This window comes from Erythrolamprus reginae, chromosome 2 (genome assembly GCF_031021105.1).
Source record: "Erythrolamprus reginae isolate rEryReg1 chromosome 2, rEryReg1.hap1, whole genome shotgun sequence".
NCBI classification, from domain to species: domain Eukaryota; kingdom Metazoa; phylum Chordata; class Lepidosauria; order Squamata; family Dipsadidae; genus Erythrolamprus; species Erythrolamprus reginae.
The window spans coordinates 312794770-312820813 of NC_091951.1; the positions used below are offsets into that span (position 1 = coordinate 312794770).

At 37.3% G+C, this 26044-nt stretch overlaps 1 protein-coding gene across 1 annotated transcript in view; it reads left to right on the forward strand.

The window, feature by feature from the left end:
- Nucleotides 1-26044, forward strand: part of MCCC2 (methylcrotonyl-CoA carboxylase subunit 2) — a 38392-nt gene that overhangs the window by 3021 nt on the left and 9327 nt on the right. Inside the window, exons 2-12 of the mRNA XM_070743114.1 lie at nucleotides 1243-1309; nucleotides 2927-3011; nucleotides 4580-4681; nucleotides 6008-6135; nucleotides 8057-8169; nucleotides 9007-9120; nucleotides 12303-12367; nucleotides 13263-13362; nucleotides 16093-16188; nucleotides 21101-21173; nucleotides 22212-22288. Of these exons, the coding sequence (XP_070599215.1) occupies nucleotides 1243-1309; nucleotides 2927-3011; nucleotides 4580-4681; nucleotides 6008-6135; nucleotides 8057-8169; nucleotides 9007-9120; nucleotides 12303-12367; nucleotides 13263-13362; nucleotides 16093-16188; nucleotides 21101-21173; nucleotides 22212-22288 (1020 nt within the window). The remainder of the gene's footprint in view (nucleotides 1-1242; nucleotides 1310-2926; nucleotides 3012-4579; nucleotides 4682-6007; nucleotides 6136-8056; nucleotides 8170-9006; nucleotides 9121-12302; nucleotides 12368-13262; nucleotides 13363-16092; nucleotides 16189-21100; nucleotides 21174-22211; nucleotides 22289-26044) is intronic.

Below are 26044 nucleotides of genomic sequence, written 5' to 3' on the forward strand. Positions count from 1 at the left end.
GATTATAATGCAGATTTTTTAAAAAAATAATCTTTATTACAAATAAATGGGGGAAGGGAATACAGAAAGCAAAAGGGCTGTTTAAACATTGGTACAAATTTGTATATTTTTAGAATATGCAATTTTAAAGTAGTGTACATACTTACATAGGGGAAAAGAATAAAAAGGAAAAGTTAGAGAGGAAGAGAGAAAGGGAGCGAAAGGGGGATTTTTATAGTTGCCTGGATAAAATTATAATTTTATTTGGTTGTACAAAATATAGTTTCAAGCTCATTATGCCATAAATTATTCTATACAGTATTTACTTCCTCAACCTGACCTTGGTTTAATCGTGAACAAAGTTTTGTTTATATAGATATAATAACTGGTAATAAGTTACAAGTTTCAACTGGTACAGAATACAGCAGCATGGGAAGTGTGCTCTCAGAACGGTCATACCTCTAATCTGAGAGCTGCATTGGTTTGTTTCGAGGTCAAATTCAAAGTATTGTTTTTTTATATGCCAACACCATCAATCGCAAAAGATTAGAAACTCTTCCTCTATGTGAGGAGTGTCAAACTCACATTGTCATGGTGGCATCATGTGATGTATCAGGACTCCTCCTCCCCCTTTTGATAAACCGGGCAGCCCTGTTCTATGTCATATACTGTATACAACTTATGCTGCAATGCCTCTCTGGATTCTAAGTAGGAGAAACTTTGTGCAAAAAGATTAATAGAAATAAGTTTGACACCAGGATTCAAAACAAGTAACTTTTGAGCATTTTATCTTCCCAGGATACTCCGTTATAGATCTCAACAAAGCCATCTTGGAATAAATACATTTAAGCTGTACAATTGAGCAAGCAATTGCTAAACTCACATACATCAAAACATTTCAGGTTATTTCTGGTGTCTTAACAAATACAACATATATATTTAAAACATTACAGTTGTTAAATGGCTTGAATCTTCATTTGTGAACATTAGATTTTCCTGGAGGCAAACTTAATTTAGTTAGAAGCAAATTAGGATTCTTAGCCTAAGAAAATGTATACAATGTAAAAGAATGGATCTATTATTTGATATCCAGTTGTAATTATTTAGTAATTGTATTTAAAGAATATGTTTTGAAACTGTAGCTTATAAAGCTGAAATAATATATATAGGACAGGAGAAAAAAGTATATCTTTAAATATTTTTCTAACTAACTCACACTGGATAGTGTGTACTTTTCCTTAACATATGATTGTTTCTCAACAGGAAAATTATGAGCGAATGAAAGCTTTAGTAACAGAGTTGAAAAGACAATCTGAAAAAATTAGATTAGGTATGTATGAATGCATTTTTTTTCTTGTCACATCAAATTAGAATTTGTTTCCCAAAAATAACAGTGTTTTATACTATTGTCTCTGACTATATTGAATTACAACTCCCATATTTCCCAATCAGCAGTCCAGTCCAACACAGCTTTAGAGTAGTATTGAAAACCTTTAAATATTAATAGTGTATTTTAATGATTTAATTTGTATTAAAGGTTCATTCCTATCTCTGGACCATTAGATATGAATAAACATCTAGGAGAGAGAGAGAGGGAGAGAGAGTTAAAGTGAGTGGCAAGGTTGATTTGAGAAAACTAATGGTTGCAATAGTATTGATAAGTTAGCAGAGGTTCAGAAAAATCTTACTAAAGGAAAAGAGAAACGAGAAGTATATACAGTATATAAAAGATTATCATAAAAAGATAGAGTTCAGGAGCTGCAATAATTCTCTTACCAATAGTTATGTCCTGTAGCTACTAAGTATTCTTGGTGGTTGGTCCCATGGTAGAATTTCCTTGTCTTTCATTTTTGATCTTTCTTTAAATTTTGTGGTTTCTGGGTGTAGATACACATTTAATATTTCAATCTATGAATATCTTCATTGATTGCTACCATATATTTCAATTTCTGTTACAGAGACATTTAACAAGAAGGTGATCTGTCCATAAATATCCTGATTATTTCTATATATTTTTTTCTAAATTGCCCCACAATAATAGGAAAACACAAATATAAGAATAAGGAACACTATTTTTTTTTAAACTAAAAATATTCTAGTCAAAGGCACACCGTAATGTCAGTAGGGAAGAAGCTGTATATACCTCTGGGATAGTATGTTCACCTATACTCAGGCATCTATAGAAGATGTCATTGTATATCCATATATGTTTAGATCAGTGATGGGCTACCAAAATGTTTATTATCACACTGTGGGTGTGGCTTATGCATTTTGTTTCAACATCTTTCAGTGCAAATTGGGTGCTCTGGGGTGGAGTTCCAAATTTTGCTACCGGAACTGTGTTCCTGACTGTTCCTGTAGGAGCCCATCGCTGGTTTAGATACTTGATTCTTTTTCTCTCCAACTTCTTTGCTAGTTTTTTTTTTCTAGCATTCAGGTCTCACAATTGAGATATTATGAGCCGGGGTGGCGCAGTAGGTAGAGTGCTGTACTGCAGGCCACTGAAGCTGACTATAGATCTGAAGGTCAGCGGTTCAAATCTCATCACCGGCTCAAGGTTGACTCAGCCTTCCATCCTTCCGAGGTGGGTAAAATGAGGACCCAGATTGTGGGGGCAATAGCCTAGCTCTGTTAAAAAGTGCTATTGCTAACATGTTGTAAGCTGCCCTGAGTCTAAGGAGAAGGGCAGCATAAAAAAATCGAATAAATAAATAAATATTTGGTACTCTTTTTGTGTTTTGCCAAAAATCTTCTTGTGTGAGAGGAGTGGTATTGATTGCATTTGCACAATAACAGAAAATGATGCATTGGTATTACAAGAAGTGAAATTAAACATTAATGAAATAATTAAAGATTAATTTAAGATCCATATTGTGTATGTATGTCTACTTGGTAAATGTTTATATACATGGCAAACATTGAAATGATCAAGGCCCTTGCCTGATAGGTGGTGGAGAGAAGTCACGGAACCTGCACACATCAAGAGGCAAATTGTTACCCAGAGAGAGAGTTGACAGACTTATTGACCCTGGGTAGGTATTTGCTGAGTCATTGTAACTGTTTTAACATAAGATGCATACATTTCCAGTTTTTCTGTTTTACTGAAAGATGCTTTCAAATTACTGGAGATGCTTATAATTTTGGACTCAGTTAGAATTATCATTTACATATATACTGTGCATTTTTAGTAATAATGTGTGTAGTGGTCACTGTGACTATTGCTTGGTCAGAACTAGAAAGATGGACTGAAACTGCAGAATAAATCAATGTTGTTTTAGAGTTAGGTTATTGTACTACAAACTTAAATGGTACCTGCCAACGATAACACTGGGGAACAGCCATTTTGTTGTCTTAAATCTGTGACTTGTTTTCAACTAACCTTTAGATTCTGGATCCCAAAATAACCACAGTTTTTGTCAACCACGTCAACTTTTTAAGCTACAGGATACCCTCAATAGTCATTCAAATTGTGCATATAAAGGAAAATAAAGTAAAAACCTAAAAATATACTGTTTACAAAGAATAATTTTATTCACACAAAGGCTATAATAGTTACTGCAAGTTAAATTGTGTTCACACAAATAGTTGTTTTTTTAATCAAATGATAATTATACATGTTAAGGTAAAAATTTTCATTTATAGCTTTTTCTGGAATGTTTAATCTGTGGACAGTCTCGCTTGACATTCCAACAATAGTCAGCCATCATATGTACATCCCATCTACCTTGATACTATGCCTCCATGAGCTTCAAATCTTTGTGGAATCGCTCACCCTGCTGATCACTGACTGCACCAAGATTATCTGGGAAGTTAGCAAGAGGGATATGTAAAAAATGCAGTTTGATGCTCATGTTGCCTAATTAACTATATTATATATATAAGGTGTAGAGAAAAAACTTGACTTGGTAGAAGAAAACTACAGTTTTGAAACCAGCATTCGTAATTAACTATAAAAAAGCTCAAAAATCAAACTCAACAGAAATTGTGTTACAAATTGTTCCCCGGTGAATCAAGTAAGAATGCTTCATGTGACTAACTTACAAAATTCAATTCAATTCAATTCAATTTATTAGATTTGTATGTCGCCCCTCTCCGAAGACTCGGGGCAGCTCACAACAATAATAAAAACAATATTCCAGCGAAAACAAATCTCATATTAAAAAGCACATAAAACCCTATCATATTTAAAAAAGCAAACAACATATACATACCCAAACATAAATATAAAAAAGCCTGGGGGAAAGGTGTCTCAACTCCACCATGCCTAGCGGTATAGATGGGTCTTGAGTAATTTACGAAAGGCAAGGAGTGTGGGGGCAGTTCTAATCTCTGGGGGGAGTTGATTCCAGAGGGCCGGGGCTGCCACAAAGAAGGCTCTTCCCCTGGGGTCCACCAAATGACATTGTTTGGTCGAGGGGACCCAGAGAAGGCCAACTCTGTGGGACCTTATCGGTCGCTGGGATTTTTGCGGTAGCAGGTGGTTCCGGAGGTACTCTGGTCCAATGCCATGCAGGGCTTTAAAGGTCATAACCAACACTTTGAATTGTGACCGGAAACTGATCGGCAGCCAATGCTCTTCTTTTTCTTCTTTTTCTTCTAGATCACCATTCCTGGAGTTCTCCCAGTTTGCAGGTTATCAGCTGTATGGTGATGAAGAAGTGCCAGCAGGAGGTATCATTACAGGCATTGGGCGAGTATCAGGGTAAGAACAGCTATTGCTATATTGTTGGTTTAATTTCTGCTTTTTACTGTAGTATTTTAATTTCCTTTTCTTTCGAGTGTGAAATTGATATTCAGAAGTATTGTATCACCATTGTATATTGGCAGTTCTACTGAGCGGTTTGTATTGTTGAGAAATAATCAAGCCTTTATTGAGCTTCATGGTTTAGTAGACCAGTCTCACCTTGTCCTTGCCGTTAAAAAGTGTAGTTGAACAAGATATCTGGAAAGCCAGAAAACTTCATCCCTACATTAAGCCATATCAAACAAGAAGAAATGATTCAAATGAGGCTTGTTTTATTAATACACCCGAAGAAGGGGTAATTTAATATGTAGATGATTGTGTCCCATCTGACTTGGTAAACTACAAGTTCTAATAGCCCAGCCAGGGTTGTACCAGCCAACCAGGATGACAAAAGTGAAGGATGCTGGGAGTAGTAGTTCAGTAACAGCAAGAACAAAATATCTGTCATGGCTGTATAGTAAAGTGTCTGCATAAAACACTGACAGATAATTTAGTTGCTGTTAGAACAAGCAAGGTGTTAAAATAATGATTTAATTGTTTTATTATACATCCGCCCAGAGTCCTTTCTGTGGGACATGGGTAGTTCAAAATTATAAAAAATAATTAGCATGTTAACATGGGTAGGATTATACACTGCTCAAAAAAATAAAGGGAACACTTAAAAACCAGAATATAACTCCAAGTAAATCAAACTTCTGTGAAATCAAACTGTCCACTTAGGAAGCAATACTGATTGACAGTCAATTTCACATGCTGTTGTGCAAATGGAATAGTTGTGCAAGTGAAATATTCAATAAGAATATTTTATTCATTCAGATCTAGGATGCGTTATTTGAGTGTTCCCTTTAATTTTTTGAGCAGTACTGAATATAACTCCCAAGTAAACTTCTGTGAAATCAAACTGTCCACTTAGAAAGCAACACTGATTGACGATCAATTTCATTTTGTTGTCAGCACATTCAACTTTGTACAGAACAAAGTATTCAATGAGAATATTTCATTCATTCAGATCTAGGATGTGTTCTTTGAGTGTTCCCTTTAATTTTTTTGAGCAGTATATTATACGGATATTCATAAAGATTCTTCTAAGGAAAAGAAGATTCCTCTGTTTGTTACAGTAAATCTAGTAAGCAGCATGGTGAGGACATGTTTAAGAGTTGTACTATATAATAAAAATATTTGGAACTGCCAATGTAATTTCACATTTTAAAGAAAGTTTTATTAATTTTAATCAGACAATTAATATTCATTGTTCTCAATTAACTAATAAAAACTGAATTTCAGAGTGGAGTGTTTGATTATTGCCAATGATGCTACTGTCAAAGGTGGAACCTATTATCCAATTACTGTAAAGAAGCATTTACGTGCTCAAGAAATTGCATTGCAAAATCATCTTCCTTGTGTATACTTAGGTAAGCATTAAGTTTTGAGGCATGTTTTATTTTGTAAGAGACCATTCTTATGACACATAGTGTCTACTGTACCCAACAATTGACTATAAAGCTACAATATTTTCTAATTCAGTTGCTAGAATATATAATACAAGTAATTAAACAGTCTTATCTTTGAGTTGATAAAAGCATGATTTATAATTGAGTGGAAGGTAACATGGGAAATTGTATTGAACTGATTTTGAAAATTTGGAGTTGAAAGAAAAATGGTTTGTTATAATGTCCGACTGGTCTGTTAACTTACTTATGATGAAAAACTATACTCAGTCAAGAGCCTGTTGTGTTAAGGGTGGTGGGAATGATTTTTAAAGCCAAGTACTCAATATTTTTTTTAAAAAATGAACAACAATAACAACAGCAAGAATAACAACCACAACAACAATAATATAGCTATAAATTATAGAGTGTACATAGAACATAGATCAACGTTTCACAACCTCAGCAACTTTAAGATATGTATACTTCATATTCTGGCTTGGGATTTCTAGGAATTTAAATTAATGTGTCTTAAATTTGGCAATGTTGAGGAACTCTGATGTAGGTTCGAAGAGCCTTTGGAAACTGCAAATTGTGCAGAACGCAGCTGCGCGAGCGGTTATGGGCCTGCCCTGACATACTCATAACTCTCCAGCACCCCGCGGACTGCATTGGCTGCCAATTGGTTTATGGATACAACTCAAAGTGTTGGTTATGACCTATAAAGCCCTAGATGGCATCGGACCAGAATACCTGCGGGACTGCCTTCTGCTGCTTGAGTCCCAGCGAATGGTTAGGTCCCACAGAGTCGGCCTCCTTCAGGTCCTGTCAACTAGACAATGTCATTTGGTGGAGCCTAGGGGAAGAGCCTTTTCTGTGGGGGCCCCAGTCCTCTGGAATCAGCTCCCCTCAGATTCTCACTGCCCCCACCCTCCTTGCCTTCCACAAGAGTCTCAAGACTCATCTATGCTGCCAGGCTTGGGCCACTATACTCTAGCCCCCTGGCCGACGAATGTGTTGTAAGTCAATTGAATGGGAATGAGTGTCTTTTTATGGTTTTTTGGATTTTTACACTATTAATTTAAATTAATTGGATTTAGGATGTTATATATTGTTCCGTTATATGTTGTAAACTGCCCCGAAACCTTGGAGAGAAGTGGCATAGAAGTCCAACAAACAAACAAACAAACAAACAAACAAACAAACAAACAAACAAACAAAATAAGCACCCTTAAACATTGGCATATTTTCTGGAGCTGAGTTAAAATCAGCACTTCTGGTTTGAAAGTTTAAACAATGTTGTTGACCAATAAACAAGGCTTAATGTCATTCATTATCTAGCTTAAAATATTTATCGTAACTTCCAAAAAATAACATGGCTAGAATAGAGATGCAGAAGTTGGATTTAGTATATACAGTATTGTCTTGTAGTTTGTGAAACAGTACAGTATTATATCTCCACTGTAATAGTATCTTCTAACTGTGTTTCAATAATTTGTTTTACTGTTCAATAACAAAATGGCAGTCACATCTAATGGACAGCTGAAAGGAATGAAAAGGAATGGCCTTAAGCAATCCATGATTGCATTAAAACTGCTAGCTGTTCCATCTTCCACTTGGGGTTCTTCTCTTTGTTTTTGTACAATTTGGAGATGGTTTACTTTAGATAAAGGATTGTGGATTGGTGGTGAGGGGATTCCTTCATCCAAGCAACTGCCTACCCACAGCTTCTATTTATATTGTAGCAATGACAATGGCAGGTTATGAATCTTGGACAGAGAAACAAATATGCTTTTTAATTTCCTCCTCCAGACCTGTCTATGGCATTGCTTCCTCCAAGGAATACTTTTAAATAAGATTTAACTGAAATGCCAATGATTAATGCTCAGTTTCTATTTGATCTTAGTTGATTCAGGAGGCGCCAACTTGCCTCGCCAGGCGGAAGTGTTTCCTGACCGTGATCACTTTGGTAGGATTTTCTATAATCAAGCAGTCATGTCCTCCCAAGGAATTCCACAGGTAATTTTATTTAAGAACAAAAGCAGAAAAGTATAGGTGTCAATATGAAGTTTATAAATACTAGAGGAGGGCATGTGGATTTGGAACTCAGAATTGTGTAAATATATGTCTTCAGAGCAAATACATTTGTACAATACAAATTTGTATTTGTCAAGAATTCTTGATTCTTTGAACTTTCTCTTAAAACTGATACAGATACAGTTTCCATTTAGCAACCACAATTGAAACTAGCAATTGGTCATTAAGTGAAATAGTAGGTGAAATTGCAGCTCTGCTTATTAACTTATTTCAGCTGTCCTTTGCAAAGGTCATAAATGTAAATTAAATAAAATGGTTGCTAAACAAAGACTTTCTGTAACATATATCACTTTGGCATTACCCATCCCATTTCACAACCTAAGTGCTAATGTTTCTAGCAATGAAAAAATCTTGCAAGCAGGAAAGATCCTTAGTACAGTACCTCATTAGGACTGAAAAAAACATTTTTCAGAGGGAGTAGCAATGAAAACAAGCCTGCAAGCTGGCAAGAGCCCAGAAGATGGTTAGCACCTTGTTAGGGCTGGGAAATAAAATTTCGAAAAAGCTACATTCTGAGTATAAGACACATCCAAATTTTCAGCCTCTTTTAGGGGGGAAAAGGGTGTGTCTGATACTACAAAAATACTACTATATTCTTCTAATGATATTGGATTGTTGGAAGTAAATATAATTGATATATATACTTGTATACACAAAGGAACAATTAGGTTTGTTATACATTAGATTCTTAGACTGAAAATGCAAAGAGATACATGGATTTGATTTCTTACAAATAATTATCTTTGGTTTTTTCCCCAGATTGCAGTAGTTATGGGCTCATGCACAGCTGGAGGGGCTTATGTCCCAGCAATGGCTGATGAAAGTATAATCGTTGGAAAGCAGGGAACAATATTTTTGGGTGGACCTCCATTGGTGAGTGAAGTATTTTCAAAGGATTGGCAAAGGCTTCCTTTTTGAAAACAGAGAAATATGATATAACTCTATTATAGGTTTCAAAGTAACAACTAGGTGTTGCAAAAATGAATATTTTGTTAAATACCAAAATATTTTATACATTGTGGATGCTTAGCATCCAGCTGATTCAGTAAAACCCACCAAGTAAAACTCGCCAGGGTCAGACCAAGTTACTACAGTGGAACCCCGACATAAGAGCTGCTCTACTTAAGAGCAACTCGAGATAAGAGCTGGGAGGGGAGAGATATTTTTGTTCTACTTACAAGCCCAAATTCGAGATACAAGCGCCAAGGAGCTGTCTCCTGAAGCCAAACGCTAACTTCCGCGTTCGGCTTCAGGAGACAGCTGCGAAGCAGCGCGCGTGTTTTAAAAGGTTGCAGCTGGCCTGGGGGGCTCGGGGGGGTGCTTGCAGCTTTCTTTCTTGCTCTTTTTCTTTCTCTCTTTTACCTTCCCTTCTATTTCTTCTTTTCTTTCTCCTTCCCACCTTCTTCCCTCCCTCCCTCCCTTCACTCATTCCTCTCTTACTCTCCCCTTTCATAAGTTTCCTTGCTTCCTTCCTCTGTTCCTGTCCCTTCCCTCTTTCTTTCTTTCTTTCTTTCTTTCTTTCTTTCTTTCTTTCTTTCTTGCTTTCTTGCTTTCTTGCTTTCTTGCTTTCTTGCTTTCTTGCTCTTTTTCTTTCTCTCTTTTACCTTCCCTTCCTCTATTTCTTCTTTTCTTTCTCCTTCCCACCTTCTTCCCTCCCTCCCTTCACTCATTCCTCTCTTACTCTCCCCTTTCATAAGTTTCCTTGCTTCCTTCCTCTGTTCCTGTCCCTTCCCTCTTTCCTTCCTTCCTTACTTCCCACCCTCCGTCCATTCATTCACCCATTCCTCTCTTGATCGCTTAAAGCCGGTCCCTGGTGCAAAAAGGGTTGGGGACCTCTGTCCTACAGGATTGGGTGGCAGAGAAGTTGAACATATGTAAATTTAAAAGTTTAAGAAAGTTTACAAGTTAAGTGAAAGAAACTTCATTATTCATTTATATGTACATGTACATTTCTTCATTAAAAACATGTCTTTCTGCATAATTTAGACTAACTTTGTGAGTTTTTTGAGGGCTGGAACCAATTAAAATTATTTACATTAATTCCTATGGGGAAAAGTCGTTCGAGATAAGAGCTGCTCGACTTAAGAGCCCAGGTCCGGAACGAATTAAACTCGTATCTCGAGGTACCACTGTACTTGGACTACAAGACATACCAGGACTGAAAACTAGCTTGAGAATTTTTTTTAAAAATATCACTCCTAGAAGAAGAAAGTGATGACAAACCACTTCCCAATTGCTTTGTGAAAAAATTATGGAGGTGTCCATAAAGTCACTAGGATTTAAACATAATTGAAGGCATCATCATTTTGCTGCTACTTCAAGAGCAGAGCTGGGCTGATTTTTTAAAAAATCCACATTTCTTTTTGGCTATTATGGATTTGGATGACTTCTACATTTTTTGTAAATGGGGAAAAATCTGGTGGTTTTTATATTAGGAACAAAACATCTTGTAGTATCCAAGGAATCATAGACAAGCTGCATTTTAACTGAATATCAACTTGTCATTTAAGCATAGTTCCCTCTAAGCTGAGCAGTGAGCAGTCGCTCACTTAAAAATCATCATCAACTCAGAGTTTTCCAAACCTGCCCAGAAGCTGAGAGGGAAAGAGTGAGAGGGAAGGAGAGAGAGAGAAAGAGACGAAGAGAGAGAAACAGATAGAAAAAAGAGACGAAGGAAAAGAGAAAGAAAAAGAATGGGAGTAAGGAAGAGAGAAAGAAAATCAAAATCTAGTTTGAAACTAGCTCAACTATTTAACTGGCATTTTGATATTGATAGAGTTGCCCTATTATGAGCTCACTGTTATAGACACACAGTACAGTATTTTATTTTGAAATTCTCTGAGGCAAAACAGGGTGGGTTTTTTATTTGTTTGTTTGTTTGTTTGTTTGTTTGTTTCTTTGTTTATTTATTTATTATTTCTGTGCCGCCCAGTCCCGAAGGGACTGCCACTCAGACACTATACTTTTCCGCCCACCCCAAAAAAAAAATTAGAGGGAACACTGCATTTAAGTGGCCTGCATGAAATACTGATTTAATTTTATATGCAGAATGTCATTTTTACTTAAAGACATAGGAAATAACAAATAAGGGAAAATCTCAGCATGTAGTCCCCTCAGAGCTTACAGCACTAGCTCATATAAATTACAGATAAATAATTTTTTTGTCCTTATTTGTTTGATCAATTAACATTTTTGCCATTTTGCAAAGATTTGCTAACCTTTTTGTCAGAAATACAGTTAAGTACTTTCTAATAATTAGTTATTTTATTTTAAATATAAACTTTAGTTCTAAATTTGGGGAGGGAAGCTCTATTGAAAAATATTTGAATGACATTTTTGCCCGAAATATATCAGCAGGGGAAGTAAAACATGTATTTTGCATTGCTTGTCTTGCAAATATAGTTGCTTGATGTGGAAAGGGATAGCTTTCCTGTGCAAAGTAATCAGCAGAAGTAGACATAGAAAATCAATAACAATTCTTGGATAAAGAAGCTCTGTAATTTAACACTTAATTAATCTGCTTTTTAATCTCCTGTTGAATTTTTAAGCACTAATTATGTCAATTTAGAAAAAATTGGAAAGAACCAGAGTTACTGAATTATAATGGAAAATAAGGGCAAGCAGCTAGTAACAATAATTGCATTTATATCTTCTTCCAGATAGACAGATAGCAATGGAATAAAACTGGTGTAGCTCAAGATTGAAGTATTGAGACCTTGGTGCTTTCAAGGCTTGGTTATTTGTTTACAGACATTTCATTACCTAATTAGGTAATATCATGGGTGCTAGAAGGCAGCTTGGTTTATTCCTTATTTATATATAGTAGCTTACCATTGTTGAGTGGAGGTGTTCTTTTCTTCTTGATATTTCCTTGACTCAGATATTGTTTTCTGCTTGATTGTTTGCCTGGTGTTAATTCTTGCTTATCTGGGTGTTGGCTTCTGGATATTATTTGTTCTTGTCTTTTTCTGTCCTTCTTAGCTTTAAAATAGAGTGCATGTCCAACAACAGCACAAGTACATTTGTAAGTGTTCAGCTTTAGTTTTCATTTTTAGGTGAAAGCAGCAACTGGTGAACAGGTATCAGCAGAGGATCTTGGGGGAGCTGATCTTCACTGCAGGTAAAATAAGCACTCATTTCAACCAATAGTTTGGATTGTAATAGCTTTTTGTCATGCTAGCTGTTCTCCTGTTTTAAATAGTGGTGAAAGAGTCTGCTACCAGTCTTCTGGTGAAATATTGGTAGTCCTTGGGTTATGATCACTTGTTCAAACTTAACTAAAAAAGCCAACACTATCCTAAGCTGCATCAACAGGGGGATACACTCCAAGACCAGGGAAGTATTAATACCACTCTTCTACGCCCTGGTCAGACCACATCTGGAGTACTGCATCCAGTTCTGGTCACCACACTTCAAAAGAGACATTGAAACTCTGGAGATGGTGCAGAAAAGAGCAACCAAAATGATTAGGGGACTTGAAACCAAGACTTACGAAGAGAGATTGTGGGAACTGGGCGTGGATAGCCTAGAGAAAAGGAGGGCCAGAGGGGACATGATAGCTGTATGTAGGTATATGAGGGGTTGCCACAGAGAGGAGGGGGCCACTCTATTCTCCAGAGCACCAGGAACACGAGGAACAACGGCTGGAAGCTGACCAAGGAGAGATTCAACCTAGAAGTAAGAAAGAACTTCCTGACGGTCAGAGCGATCAACCAGTGGAGCAACCTGCCTACGGAGGTTGTGAACTCGCCAACTCTGGACACCTTCAAGAGGAGATTGGACTGCCATTTGGCTGGGGTGCTTTAGGATTCCTGCTCAGGCAGGGGGTTGGACTTGATGACCTGCATGGTCCCCTTCAACTCTAACAATAAATAAATAAATAAATAAAAATAAATAAATAAATAAATGGTATGTAGAACAAGGGGGACTTACAACATTAGTCCTTTTGCCATTTTCCTGAGATCAAGTAAACACAATTTCTGACATACTATAGTTTTGTAATTTTAAATCTGTAGAAAATCTGGTGTAACGGATCATTACGCTTTGGATGATAATCATGCACTCCATTTGGCTAGAAAAGTGGTGAGAAGTTTGAATTACAAGAAGAAAGTTGACGTGAGTGTACATTTATCTTTTATTAGGGATGTATCTGAACTTATATAAGGATGTTATGCTGCATTATGTGTTTACGCCAACACTCTGCTAAACAAATAATTCCTTCACCACTGTCAAACAATTCCCTAAGGCTGCATTACTATCACTATTAGTTTTCTTATCATTTCTATCATCCATCTCCTCCCACTTATGACTGTATGACTGTAACATGTTGCTTGTATCCTTATGGTTTATATTAAGATTGCTTATGTGTACCCTATGATAATTATTAATTCTTGTACCTCTTGATTCTTGATGAATATATCTTTTGTTAAATGTACACTGAGATCATATGCACCAAAGACAAATTCCTTGTGTGTTCAATCACACTTGGCCAATAAAGAATACTATTCTATTCTATTTTAGTTCAGAGAAAAGTATGCATTTAAAATTTAAACTGTTAGTTAAAAGTGTATTGTAGACTCCTATTTCCTTTCTATTTCCTTCCACCCCTTGAATGAACCATTTCTGTTCTCAATTCTGCCAATAACATAGTGCCATTATATTAGGGAACTGCTGCACTTTGGGAGATATTACAAGTATTTGCTACAAGATGGGTGGCCTATAAATTTAATATATTAATACATAAATCCCCCTAAATGTATTTTTTTCCAGGGCTTGAATGTGATCCTAAGAGTATATGAGTTTGCGCTTAGGAAATGTCCATACCCAGCCCCCCACCCACAAAACCATATTGCATGCTGGCAGAGACTGCTTAACTTACAAGATGTATTTTTAAAATTATCTTATTTTTCGGAATATAAGATGGACCTTTTTCCCGATGAAAGGGTGAAAATTTAGGTGAGTCTTATACACTAAATATAGCCCTGCCCAGCCTCTGAAATGGAGGTTTTAAGTGCTGAAAAGAGTCTCTGAAACAGAGATTTCAGAGGCTGGAAAAGCAAGGCACGGAGCTCACAACCAACAAACCTGTTGCTAAAGTTCACCTTTGGGAACAGCTGTTTGGGGGTATTCCAGGAGATCAATTCACCCACCAATCAGCTTTTAAAAAAATTTCCTCCCTAAAACTAAGGTGTGTCTTATACAGTACTCCAATGCGTCTTATAGTCCCAAAAATATAATATTTAATTGTGGACTAAACCACCGGAAATATGACCATACTAATAAATTTGTCTGACTATTCCCTTGGCTCTATTTCTTTGCCTTGTCTCCCAAGGTCATTCTCACATACCATTACAGCTCCCTTGCAAGCCAGTAAAAGCTGTCAAACAAACCAAAGGACTTTTTTGAGTTGGGTTATGAAGAGCATTTTTCTTTTATGTTATGCAAGGTGACGTGGGAATCGGAGAGAAACCGTGCACTGGTAGATAGAAAGCAAGTAGAAAAGAGTAGCGGTGGAAACAGAAGTGGAATCAGTACATGGAAATATGAAAAGTGAAGGAAAGTACAGTACAGCTAGTCCTTGTTTATTGACTGCTCATTTGGCAACTATTTAAGATTACTTTTGTGCTTAAAAAGGAGACTTATGACTGATTCTCAAACCTGTAGCTATCACATCATCTTGTGATTACCATTTGTGAACTTCACCCCTGGTTTCTGACAGACAATGTAAGTGGGGAAGTTGGCAGGAAGTCACAAATTATGGTTGGGAGAGGTCATGCTTATTGTGCCCAGGTGATTTGCTGAATAATCACAGTTGGAACTGACATGGTAAGACAGATAAAGTCACATGATGTTTCATTACACAGCTGCCTTGCTTGGAGTTGCAGTCCCAATTGGTTACCTATAGGTGTGGAAAGAGGCATTGTAGGTCACCCACCACCTTGTGGCTTAAAAATTGCTCGTTTTGCTCTTAGTGTAATTCTTGTGTGTCCAATCACACTTGGCCAATGAAGAATTCAATTTATTCTATTCTATTCTATTGGACACAAATTCTTGTGTGTCCAATCACACTTGGCCAATGAAGAATTCAATTTATTCTATCCTATCGTATCCTATCCTATCCTATCTATCCTATCCTATTCTATATAGCTCTGACTGAACATTAGATTATTTCAAATTCAAATCAGTAATTGTCTTATAAGCCAGATAATATTCAATGTGAGCCCAAAAATTGGAGCCCTGGTGCTTGTAGATACTAGATTTTGGCTTCTTGGTTTTTTAAAAAAATAAATAAAAGTAACCACAGATCGAGATCCTGAGATAATGTATATAAAATCTGATTACATTTTGGGTAGTTTTAAAATATTTTAATTATGAAGTTAAAAATTTTTTTTATTTTTTTGAATGATTATGAATTGTGTGATGAAAATATGTGCCAGAAAAGATTGCTAACCCATAGCCTCTTATTTCCATATCCCACTTGTTTTAAATATTATCCCACCTTCCAGTCTGGTTTGCTGAGGATGTAGTTCTTGTGAAGTCATGTATTCCTTGAATTGTGGGTAGTGATAAATTGTGGGATAAAGAAAATACATATATAATCAAGAACCTCATTTTACTCCTCTAATTTGCGCCTGATTGAATCAATAAACTAGATTTAAATATATGAATAATGTATTGGAGGTATCTGGAAGGGAACAGCAATCTAAAATTTAGAGTAAATTTAAATTTCATACTGAATGTTGTCAATTTTTTAATCTGGGCTCGTAGTCAGTGTGCAAAATGGGTGTATGCCTGCATTTTTTTGTAATTCTTGTGTTCTTTTTTCGGTGCTTCCAATTATCCCAGGTAACAGTAGAATCCCCAGAAGAACCTTTGTTTCCTCCAGATGAATTGTATGGCATAGTTGGAGAACAGCTTAAAAGAAATTTTGATGTCAAAGAGGTAAACATCTCTGAAAACTATTTTAAAAGATTGTGCCTAGCCAGATTCTTGCACATACACATGGCTGCATGTAGGATATCTATGGGTCTGCTTAATGTTCTCGATATGGGAGGCTAATCTCAAGAAAATCATATGAATTATGGAAGTTTGCTTTATTCTTTTTTTGATCACTTTGAGAATGTGAGAGCCCAAGATAACACAATATGGTATAAAACTGTTTGTCTTAAGCAGTGTTTCCCAACCGTGGCAACTTGAAGATATTTGGACTTCAACTCCCAGAATTCCCCAGCCAGCGAATGCTGGCTGAGGAATTCTGGGAGTTGAAGTCCAGATATCTTCAAGTTGCCACGGTTGGGAAACACTGGTCTTAAGTATAGTTTATGAAACTAAGCCAGATTTACACTTGCAGATGAGCAAATTAATCACGCCTTTTGGCGGTTCTTACATTTTACTTCTTTTTAAGTAGTTCTTTTGTCTTAAACATTCACATCTTCATCTGAAAAGAATTAGGTGAAGCATAAAATCAAACAAGCAATTATACAGGAAACAAACATCCCTTCTGGTTTATATATCACTTAAACTATCATCAGTAAACCAAGAAACCTTTGTTTTAAATTGTGTTCAATCCATCAAAATTATGGAATTTAGATTAGTTTAAAATGGAATTTTACTTATGACCGTGTCAGTAGCCAGGTGCTACATTTGATGTTTCTCATTGTTATATTTCTAGCTCGGATTTTGCATGTAGGAATAAGGATGAATAGGATTGAGAATAGAAGTACTGCCATATGTGTTCCATCTATCTTTAACAGGCCTCTGCTGGTCCTGATTTTTTTCAAGAGGTCAAGTTCACAACTCTTTACTACCAATTCTTGTCAAATCTGTTGACACAATTAATCAAGTCTTGAAGTGGCAGGTAATACGATTAGATACATATTTCAGCTAAAAGTTTTCCAAAGGCCAAATTAAACAAACTGCTGCTCATGGTCACAGAGCAATCTTGACAGAGTGGCCCAAGGTCTTTAGGTGTGCAAACCTAATACTTAGTCATTGATTGTAAGTGTAGGCTAGGAATATTGCTATATCTGGAGAAAGTAGCAGCTCCAGAATATTAATGTAGTCTTTGCTTGCTTCCAAGGACATATGTTTTGAGTAATGCTTTTAGGTTACACAGAGTTTTAATTTAGTGAGTATACACTGTAGTTTATTAGAACAATTAAGAATATTTTTCTCAAAATAATGACAAGTAAGCTGACAAATTAATAGCAATATTTGTTTTATTTGCAGTCATATTTTTTTAGAAAATAATTTATCAGATCCTTTAGCATTCTAGCTCTTTAGAAGCAATTAAATTTTAATGAAAAATAAAATGTTGGCTTCATTTAAAAAAAAAACATTGCTAAGAAACTAGGCTACTATTACTGTTTCTATAATATTTTAATTTCCTACTACCATACAACAGATTTTTCAGTTGTACAAGAGACAAATCACCTGAATTTTTACAAGCATGTTTAATTACAAACATATATGAATTTAATTTACCGTATTTTTCAGATGCACCACACACCTATAAACCACACCTTAGTTTGGGGGAAGGAAAATAGGGGGGGAAAAATCTACCTATCAGGTATTCATCTGGCTAGCGTCCTTAGTCTGTTCAGCTTAAGCACATTATTTTATCCCCTGTTTAGGGCTGAAAAAGCCTTTTTAGGAGGGAATAGGGATGAAAACAAGCCTGCAAAGACTTAGGGCAGGAAAAACTGCTTCAGAGCAAATAGGAAGCTGGGAAGATCATTAGCACCAAGTTAGGGCTGGGAAAACAAGCTTCGAAAAAGCTGTATTTGAAATATAAGATACACCCAATTTTAGGAAGGAAAAAGGTGTGTTTTATATTCCAAAAAATATGGAATGTAATTTCTGTATAGCTTTGTTAAATTTTCGCAGTTGAAATTAAAATGTAAAAACTATTCAAAGCCAGAAATATTAAGCATAGGACAGATATGGCAAGGACACTACATGTACAATAATATAGCAGTTATATCAAAATCTTACAACCAGTTTCACTAATTGTATTAGTAATAATCCCAAGAGTCCTTAGTTATTTCATATTGGACTTTACATACCATGCCCAGTGCTTAAGTGATATATTTCACCTTTTTATCAGTAAAAATAAGTTATACTTAACTCATTCATTCTGTTCTGCCGGGCTCTATGGTATGAGTATCCCGAAAATTCAAGGGTAAAAATTTCAGACACACACACACTTGAAAGTTCAAAAACAAAATTCTTTATCACAAAATTCAAAAGAAACAAAGCACCCTTTTTGTATTGCAAAGAGCACGCATCCCAAAACAACCGGGTAGTCTGTACAAGTCCCTTAATCAGTCCTTAGGTACTTAGCTAGCAGCTGTGAAGAAACATCACAGCTCTCCTTCTTTCACGAAGTGACACACACACACACTTTGCTCTGCTTTGGTTTCAAAGTCGTGAAAAATCAACAAACAAAGTCTGGAAACAGCAAGGCACGGTCCTGAAGAAACAACAATCAGATAATCTTCCACAACGGCCAAACCAGCACGCTGCTATTTATATCAGCAGTTCTAATTACTGGAGCCCCACCCAAACACAGGTGGCTTCTCTTATCTACTGTAATATTTCCTCAATTGGTCTCTTCTATGCATAACTCTGCGCCTGCGTAGGTCTAACACTTCCTCATCCGAATCGACTGAAGATAATGGAGATTGGCTTCCTGGGCTGTGTGCCAAGCCCCCCTCTTCCAAGTCACCCCCACCTTCTTCGTCCGAGGAAACTGCACTACCTGACTCTGTTGGCAATAAAACAAGCCTATGACATGTTGATGTTTCCCCTGCATCCACCTCCACATGCCTTGGGGCAGGAGCTGGGCCAGAGCCAACCACAACACATTCCTTAATCATAAATTCCTAAATCATTAATCATAATCTCAGGAGGATGAGTCTGCCTATCGAGATGAAGTTGCTTTCGTGGTATGGAGAAAATAACTTGGTCCTTAACACCAATAAGACCAAGGACTATAGAGGTAATAGATCAGACATCCAGCCCTTGCTTATCAATGGAGACTGAGTAGAAACAAGTGGCTAGTTTTACGTTTCTGGCTGTTACCATAAAAGAGGACCTGACTTGAGGTGCTCACATTGTAGCAGTGGTCCAAAAGGCCCAGCAGAGATTATACTACCTGAGACATCTCAAGAAAAAAAAAGCTTCTGCTGTACCATAGAGAGTATTTTAATTTATTGCACCTGTGTATAGTTTGCCAATTGTACAGTGGCAGATAGGACAGTGCTCCAGAGGGTATAACATTATTGCCCAGACGATCATTAGTTGCCCTCTCCCCTCTTTGGAAGAGCTTTCTAGCTCCTGTTGCCTTAAGAAAGTTCAAAACATTCTTAAAGATCCATCTCATGATAGGCATCCTTTCTTTGAACTATTACCATCTGGCAGATGGTGCAGGATAATAAAAATGAGAACAAATAGGCTGAAAAACAGTTCCTACTCCAGAACGCCTCTACCTAAGAACGCCTCTACTTAAGAACTTTTCTAGATAAGAACCGGGTGTTCAAGATTTTTTTTGTCTCTTCTTAAGAAACATTTTCTACTTAAAAACCCGAGCCTGGAAAAATTTCCCAGGAAATTTGAGAGCGGCAAGAAGGCCTGGCCAGTTTCCTGCCATTCACCCTGGGTTTTTCTCTCTGGCGCAGTGTATGGGAGGCAGCCTTGTGCCGGGTGTATGGGAGGCACATGCTCTTCCTTGCCGCCTCAGAGTACTTCTTTTTTTTTTTAAAGCCTTAAAGTTTTGCATTTTTTTGATTCCCCTCACCTCACCTTCTTCCTTCGGCAGCAACTTTCCTCCTCCTGTACTTCCTCTTCCTCCTCCCACCCAAATTCCGAGCTTTTATTTCTTTCCTATTGGGTTTGTACGCATTATTTGCTTTTACATTGATTCCTATGGGAAAAAATTGCTTATTTACAAACTTTTCTAATTAAGAACCTGGTCACGGAACAAATTAAGTTATTAAGTAGAGGTACCACTATATATTGAATTATACTGTATAGTACAATATTAATGCAATATCCAGAGTTTTCAATTTAATTGTATAGAATGCAAAGGATGTCTGTTTTGTGTTTTATGTTTATAGTTACAGTGTACACTGAATATAGCATTTAATTTCATTGTATGAGGTGCAATGACAATAAAGTTAACTGACTGACTGACTAACTAACTAATTAACTAGAAGGAGCCATTTCAGACAACAGATTAAGACTACATGTAGCTTGATATCAAATGAGCCCCACATACATTCAAGCTCCTTACAGTCCTTGACCTGCTCTACCAATGTTAGAATTACAACTGATCCCACCTTGATTTGTTTGCCTGACATGGGAATCGCATGATTCAAAGTGAGATCACTTATTTGCATAGTACATTAAACATATTGTGAATGGAGGCTGCTGTAATTTTATAGCTGCAAACTCTTGGGAGAGAACCTGGCCTGTAATCTGAGCCATATCCAATAACATACTCTTGCTAACACAATTGTTATCTAATTGAGCAGGTCATCTGAACATAAAAATTGAGATTTCTTACAAATTGTTGTAACATAATTGCATTTAAAAAATTTTTATAATGACACAGAAATAAAATATTTGTGATATCAGTAATTATGAACCAATATGTACTTGGGAAAGGAGCATGTTTCCATTATTAATGTCATCATCTAGTCCATTTTACTTGAGCTAGTTGGACTGGACCCGAATCATACACTCTTTGGAAATAGATACAGTTTTAAGATGTTATTAAAAACATCTCACTTTGCATATTAGATTGATATGAGTTGCTAATAATAAATGTAACTCTATTTTCTTTTTACTTAAGGTTATTGCTAGAATTGTTGATGGAAGCAAGTTTGATGAATTTAAGGCCTTATATGGAGATACATTAGTCACAGGTATTATTTTTCAATAAAAAGTGAAACTGTTCTATAACACAATGCTTTGATTGCATTTATCTTTTCAATTTAAAAATTGTAGAAAACATATTAATTTATTAATGAATGTAGTAATGGACTTACCACTTCAATGCAAGAACTTTATATTTCTAAGTAATAAAAAGTTATGGAAGATTACATATTTAATTAACATTTAATGTTATTTAAACATTAGTTAAATACGTAATGCGCCATAGTACATTGTAACAATAAATGATTTGGTACCAGGAATTTCACACTGGATTTCAAAGGATTTCTTGGAACTATCAATTTTTTAATGAGTTTTCTGAGAACCACCTTTTTCAAAGAGGGAAGCCCACATCATAACTGTTTCCTTTGAATCTTAGGCTTTGACCTTCAGCAGACTTCAGAATTATCCAATTTGGATGGAAAGGTAGTCTATCAGAGATTGAGGCCCCAAGCTTGATAAGGAGCAAGCAAAGACTTGAATTGCTTTTGGAAATGCGCTGGAAACTAGTGTAACTCTCAAAGAGATATAATGTACTGATATTGGCTGGAAAATCCACAGACCATTGCACTTTTCAACCAATTTCTGGTTTATGATCAAGGGTAACTGTAAAGCATTGCGGTAATCCATTTACAAGATGACCAGGCATGAGTAACTGACTTCATGCATTCTGTCGAAATAATGACACATTTGAAGCTGAGAAGGGTCCTTTCGGCCACAGCTGTCACCTGGTTTTCTAGGAAATGCTGTGATTTCAGAAGGGCCCTGAGGCTCCAGGTCTCTTTTCTCCAGAGGGAGCACAACTCAGTTGAGAGTAAAATCAACAGGCTTCTGAATTAATATTGGCACATTTTCAGTTTGTGGTAGCAAAAGCAATTGCTATGGCTATTGCTACGATCAATATTATTATAGCTGCAAAACCATTTGTTTTACTTTTGTGTTTCTTTTCTTTTTTATTAAGGACTAGGAACAAAGCTTTTCATAATAAGGGTATGATGTTCTTGATTGATATTTTTTCTCTTTTCTTTCAGGATTTGCTCGGTTATTTGGTTACCCAATTGGAATAATTGGAAACAATGGTGTTCTTTTTTCAGAATCAGCAAAGAAGGCAAGTGTGAATGCCTGTTATTGAAGCTTCTCCCTATTTTTGTAGCTGGGAATCAAAATGCACACCAGGGAATACAATCCATAGCAGCTGATTAAATAAGAGTAGGGGTGGCTTCAGAAATTTTAGGAAGGGGTTCTCTGCCTGGTTGCTGGGTGGGCGTGGCCATGTTGGGTATATCCTAGTCGGCCTCGTGTCCCACAATGAGAGGCGGTGTTTTTGCCCTCCCTGGGCACTGGATGGTTTCTGGACCATTTTCTGGGCCCATTTCCACCCTTCCTGAACTTCTGGTAGGCCCGTTTTTCACCCTCCCTAAGCTTTCAGGCGTGCCCTACACTTACCTGCATCCAAATTGGGCCGGGGACTCCTGGGAGGGTTGAGGCAGGGTGGACAGGACCAGCCAGGAGTGGGATTTGGGGATTCTCCAAACTGCACAGAATTGTAGCCAGCAGCCCATACCAGAGCAGAGGCATGAAGGAGAATACCTTCGGGACCGCCTTCTGCTGCATGAATCCCAGCGACCGATCAGGTCCCACAGAGTTGGCCTTCTTCTAAAGAGCATCTCTTTAGGCTTTTCTCCAAGAATCTTCCCCAATTGCAGCGACCAGTTAGGTCCCGTCCGGGTCCCGTCAACTAAACAATGCCGCTTGGTGGGACCCAGCGGAAGAGCCTTCTCTGTTGTGGCCCCGGCCCTCTGGAACCAGCTCCCCCCAGAAATTAGAATTGTCCCCACCCTCCTTGCCTTTCGTAAGCTCCTTAAAACCCACCTCTGCTGCCAGGCATGGAGGAATTGAGATACTCTTTCCCCCTAGGCATTTACAGTTTTATGCATGGTATGTCTGTATGTATGTTTGGTTTATGTATTAATGGGTTTTTAATCGTTTTTAGTATTGGATTATTATTGTATGCTGTTTTATTATTGCAGTTAGCCGCCCCAAGTCTCCGGAGAGGGGCGGCATACAAATCCAATCAATCAATCAATCAATCAATCAACAAACAAACAAACAAACAAACAAACAAACAAACAAACAAACAAACAAATAAATATAAGTTTGACTGAGTTTATTTCTAGGAGTGGAAACTTCTGAGATCTTGCAGCTAGCTCTAGAAACAACTGTACATGTGCAAAAGATATGCAGAGTTATATCTCTACACTTTTAACACTTAATTGATCCAAAAGTTGTAAATATTATAGTGCCATTATTTTGTCTATTGATTATGCTGCTGCCAGTTTTATTATTGTGTTGTAATTTAGCTTGTGATTCATTAGGCTAAGAACTACAAAATTACCATGGGGCTGAAAAATAACCTTATGATTGAAACATTTAAATATGTTAAAGGGTTAAATAAGGTTCAGAAGATAAGTGTTTTTAATAGGAAAGTGAACACAAGAACAAGAGGACACAATCTGAGGTTAGTTGGGGGAAAGATCAGGGAAAGATCAGAAGCAACGTGAGAAAATATTATTTTACTGAAAGAGTAGTAAATGTTTGGAACAAACTTCCAGCAGACGTGGTTGGTAAATCCACAGTAACTGAATTTAAACATTATCTTATCCTAAGATAAAATACAGAAAATAGTATAAGGGCAGACTAGATGGACCATTCTGCCGTCAATGTTTCTTTGTTTCTTAAAATCAGTCAACATGATTGCTATTATAGTCAGTACGCATTGTGATGTGCCTGACCCATGTTTTTTTATCCCCCTTCTCCTTGTAGAGCAGAGAGATTGAAGAGAAAGACATTTCAAGAGAGTAAGCTCTTTGCTCTTCCTTGCATTCAAAACAATGCAATCATGCTGGGAGCCCAGGGCTGGGAACCACAGGCATATTACACAAATAGTTTACAGTACTTTTTTGAAATATCTTTCTCTCCAATCTTTCTGCAAGGAGAAATGAAGAAAGGGGGGGGGGGAAGCAGTTCCTGAAAGCAATTTATCTTTTGTCTTACCCTTCCCACTACTTTTTTTATGTAGAAGAAGAAACAGCTTTTTATCTTGAAATCTTTCTCTCCCCACCATTTACTCTATCCCTCTGTTCGGTGGAAGGAGAATAGAGGTTTGATAGTGCATGCTAGATGACAGATTCTCTCTCTCTCCATTTCTCTGTCTATCTCTCTCCCTCTCTCTCTCTCACACACACAAACAAACACACATACATACACACACATGGTTTCTGAATGCCAGGGACAGGTCTGTAGGAAATATACTTCTGGAAGACCTGAGTTTGTGATGTTTAGGGAAGTGGTTGTGATATATCTGATAAGTGAATAATTGGAGGTATCTAGGATTTGTGAGTGGGTGAATGGATGCCTTGGCCTAAGAGAAAGGAGTGTGAGGTGTGAAGGCTTGAGGGGAGTGGAGATTGATGGGAGAAATTCAGGAACTATGATGGACAAAGAAAATATTGGCAGATCCTGGGAGCAGACTGTAATCTGCCTTCAAAGCCAGGTTATCAGATGTTGGTGTTGAATGACAGGGCTACATTAAATCTTGCTTGTGTTACCAACATCTGGTTTGGTCTACAGGTATTAAATTCCCCTCTTGGAAATTGTGCCCACTGGATTTTATTCTTATTACTATCTGGTACTAAGGTATTAAATTCCCCTCTTGGAAATTGTGCCCACTGGATTTTATTCTTAGTACTATCTGAAACTGGAAGGGACAGGGTGGTAACTGTCACCTGCAAGTCAGTGAGGGCCTTCATAAACATTGATCTGAAAATAAATGGGTATGAATCTGTCTACTTGAAGTTAGATTTGCTGCTGCTGCTGTACACTCCTCCCTGTCTGTGCTGCTGGATTCTGCCACTTGCACTTTCTTTCTCACTTGGTGACATCATCTCTGGGGTGTCTTAGGAGTTTGTGACAACAGTAGACCCATCCCAAGTCATTGTGGGCCTAACATTATTAGAGCTCTTTCTCGAGATCTGGTTTATTTATTTATTTATTGGATTTGTATGCCGCCCCTCTCCGTAGACTCGGGGCGGCTAACAACAATAATAAAAAACAGCATGTAAATCCAATGCTAAAACAACTAAAAAACCCTTATTGTAAAACTAATCATACATACAAACAAACATACCATGCATAAATTGCAAAGGCCTAGGGGGAAAGAGTATCTCAGTTCCCCCATTCCTGATGGCAGAGGTGGGTTTTAAGGAGCTTACGAAAGGCGAGGAGGGTGAGGGCAATTCTAATCTCCGGGGGGAGTTGGTTCCAGAGGGCCGGGGCCACCACAGAGAAGGCTCTTCCCCTGGGCCCTGCCAAACGACATTGTTTAGTTGACGGGACCCTGGTTTTTGAGCCAGGACAGACAAACTGCTTTGGATGATGTTGTCAGTCTATCACTATGGTTGATCACTCTCGGATTGATTTTTGTCTTCCTGGCATCACTCCACTTTGCAGTGGTTGTCAGATTAGCCTGTTTGATTGTCCACCCCAGACATCTGAAGGACCTGGATAGAAATCTCACTGAGAACTCCTTATTTGTGGATGTCACAGTATTTGACTCTCTACCTTCTTTCTTAACTTCTATATTAACTGAGTGAAGGCATCTGTTGGAGCGATGAGTTGGCCACACCCATCCGCGCCACATACACCTCAGCCCCTTGAGGTCAAATATAATCTTGATATAGCCCTCAATGAAATTGAGTTTGATACACCTGCCCTAGACCAAACAAGTGATGCCATTGAAGCCTTAGCTGTGCAGGTCTGGATTTAACACAACAGACTCAGTTCTATTCAAATTCAAGTGGTTATG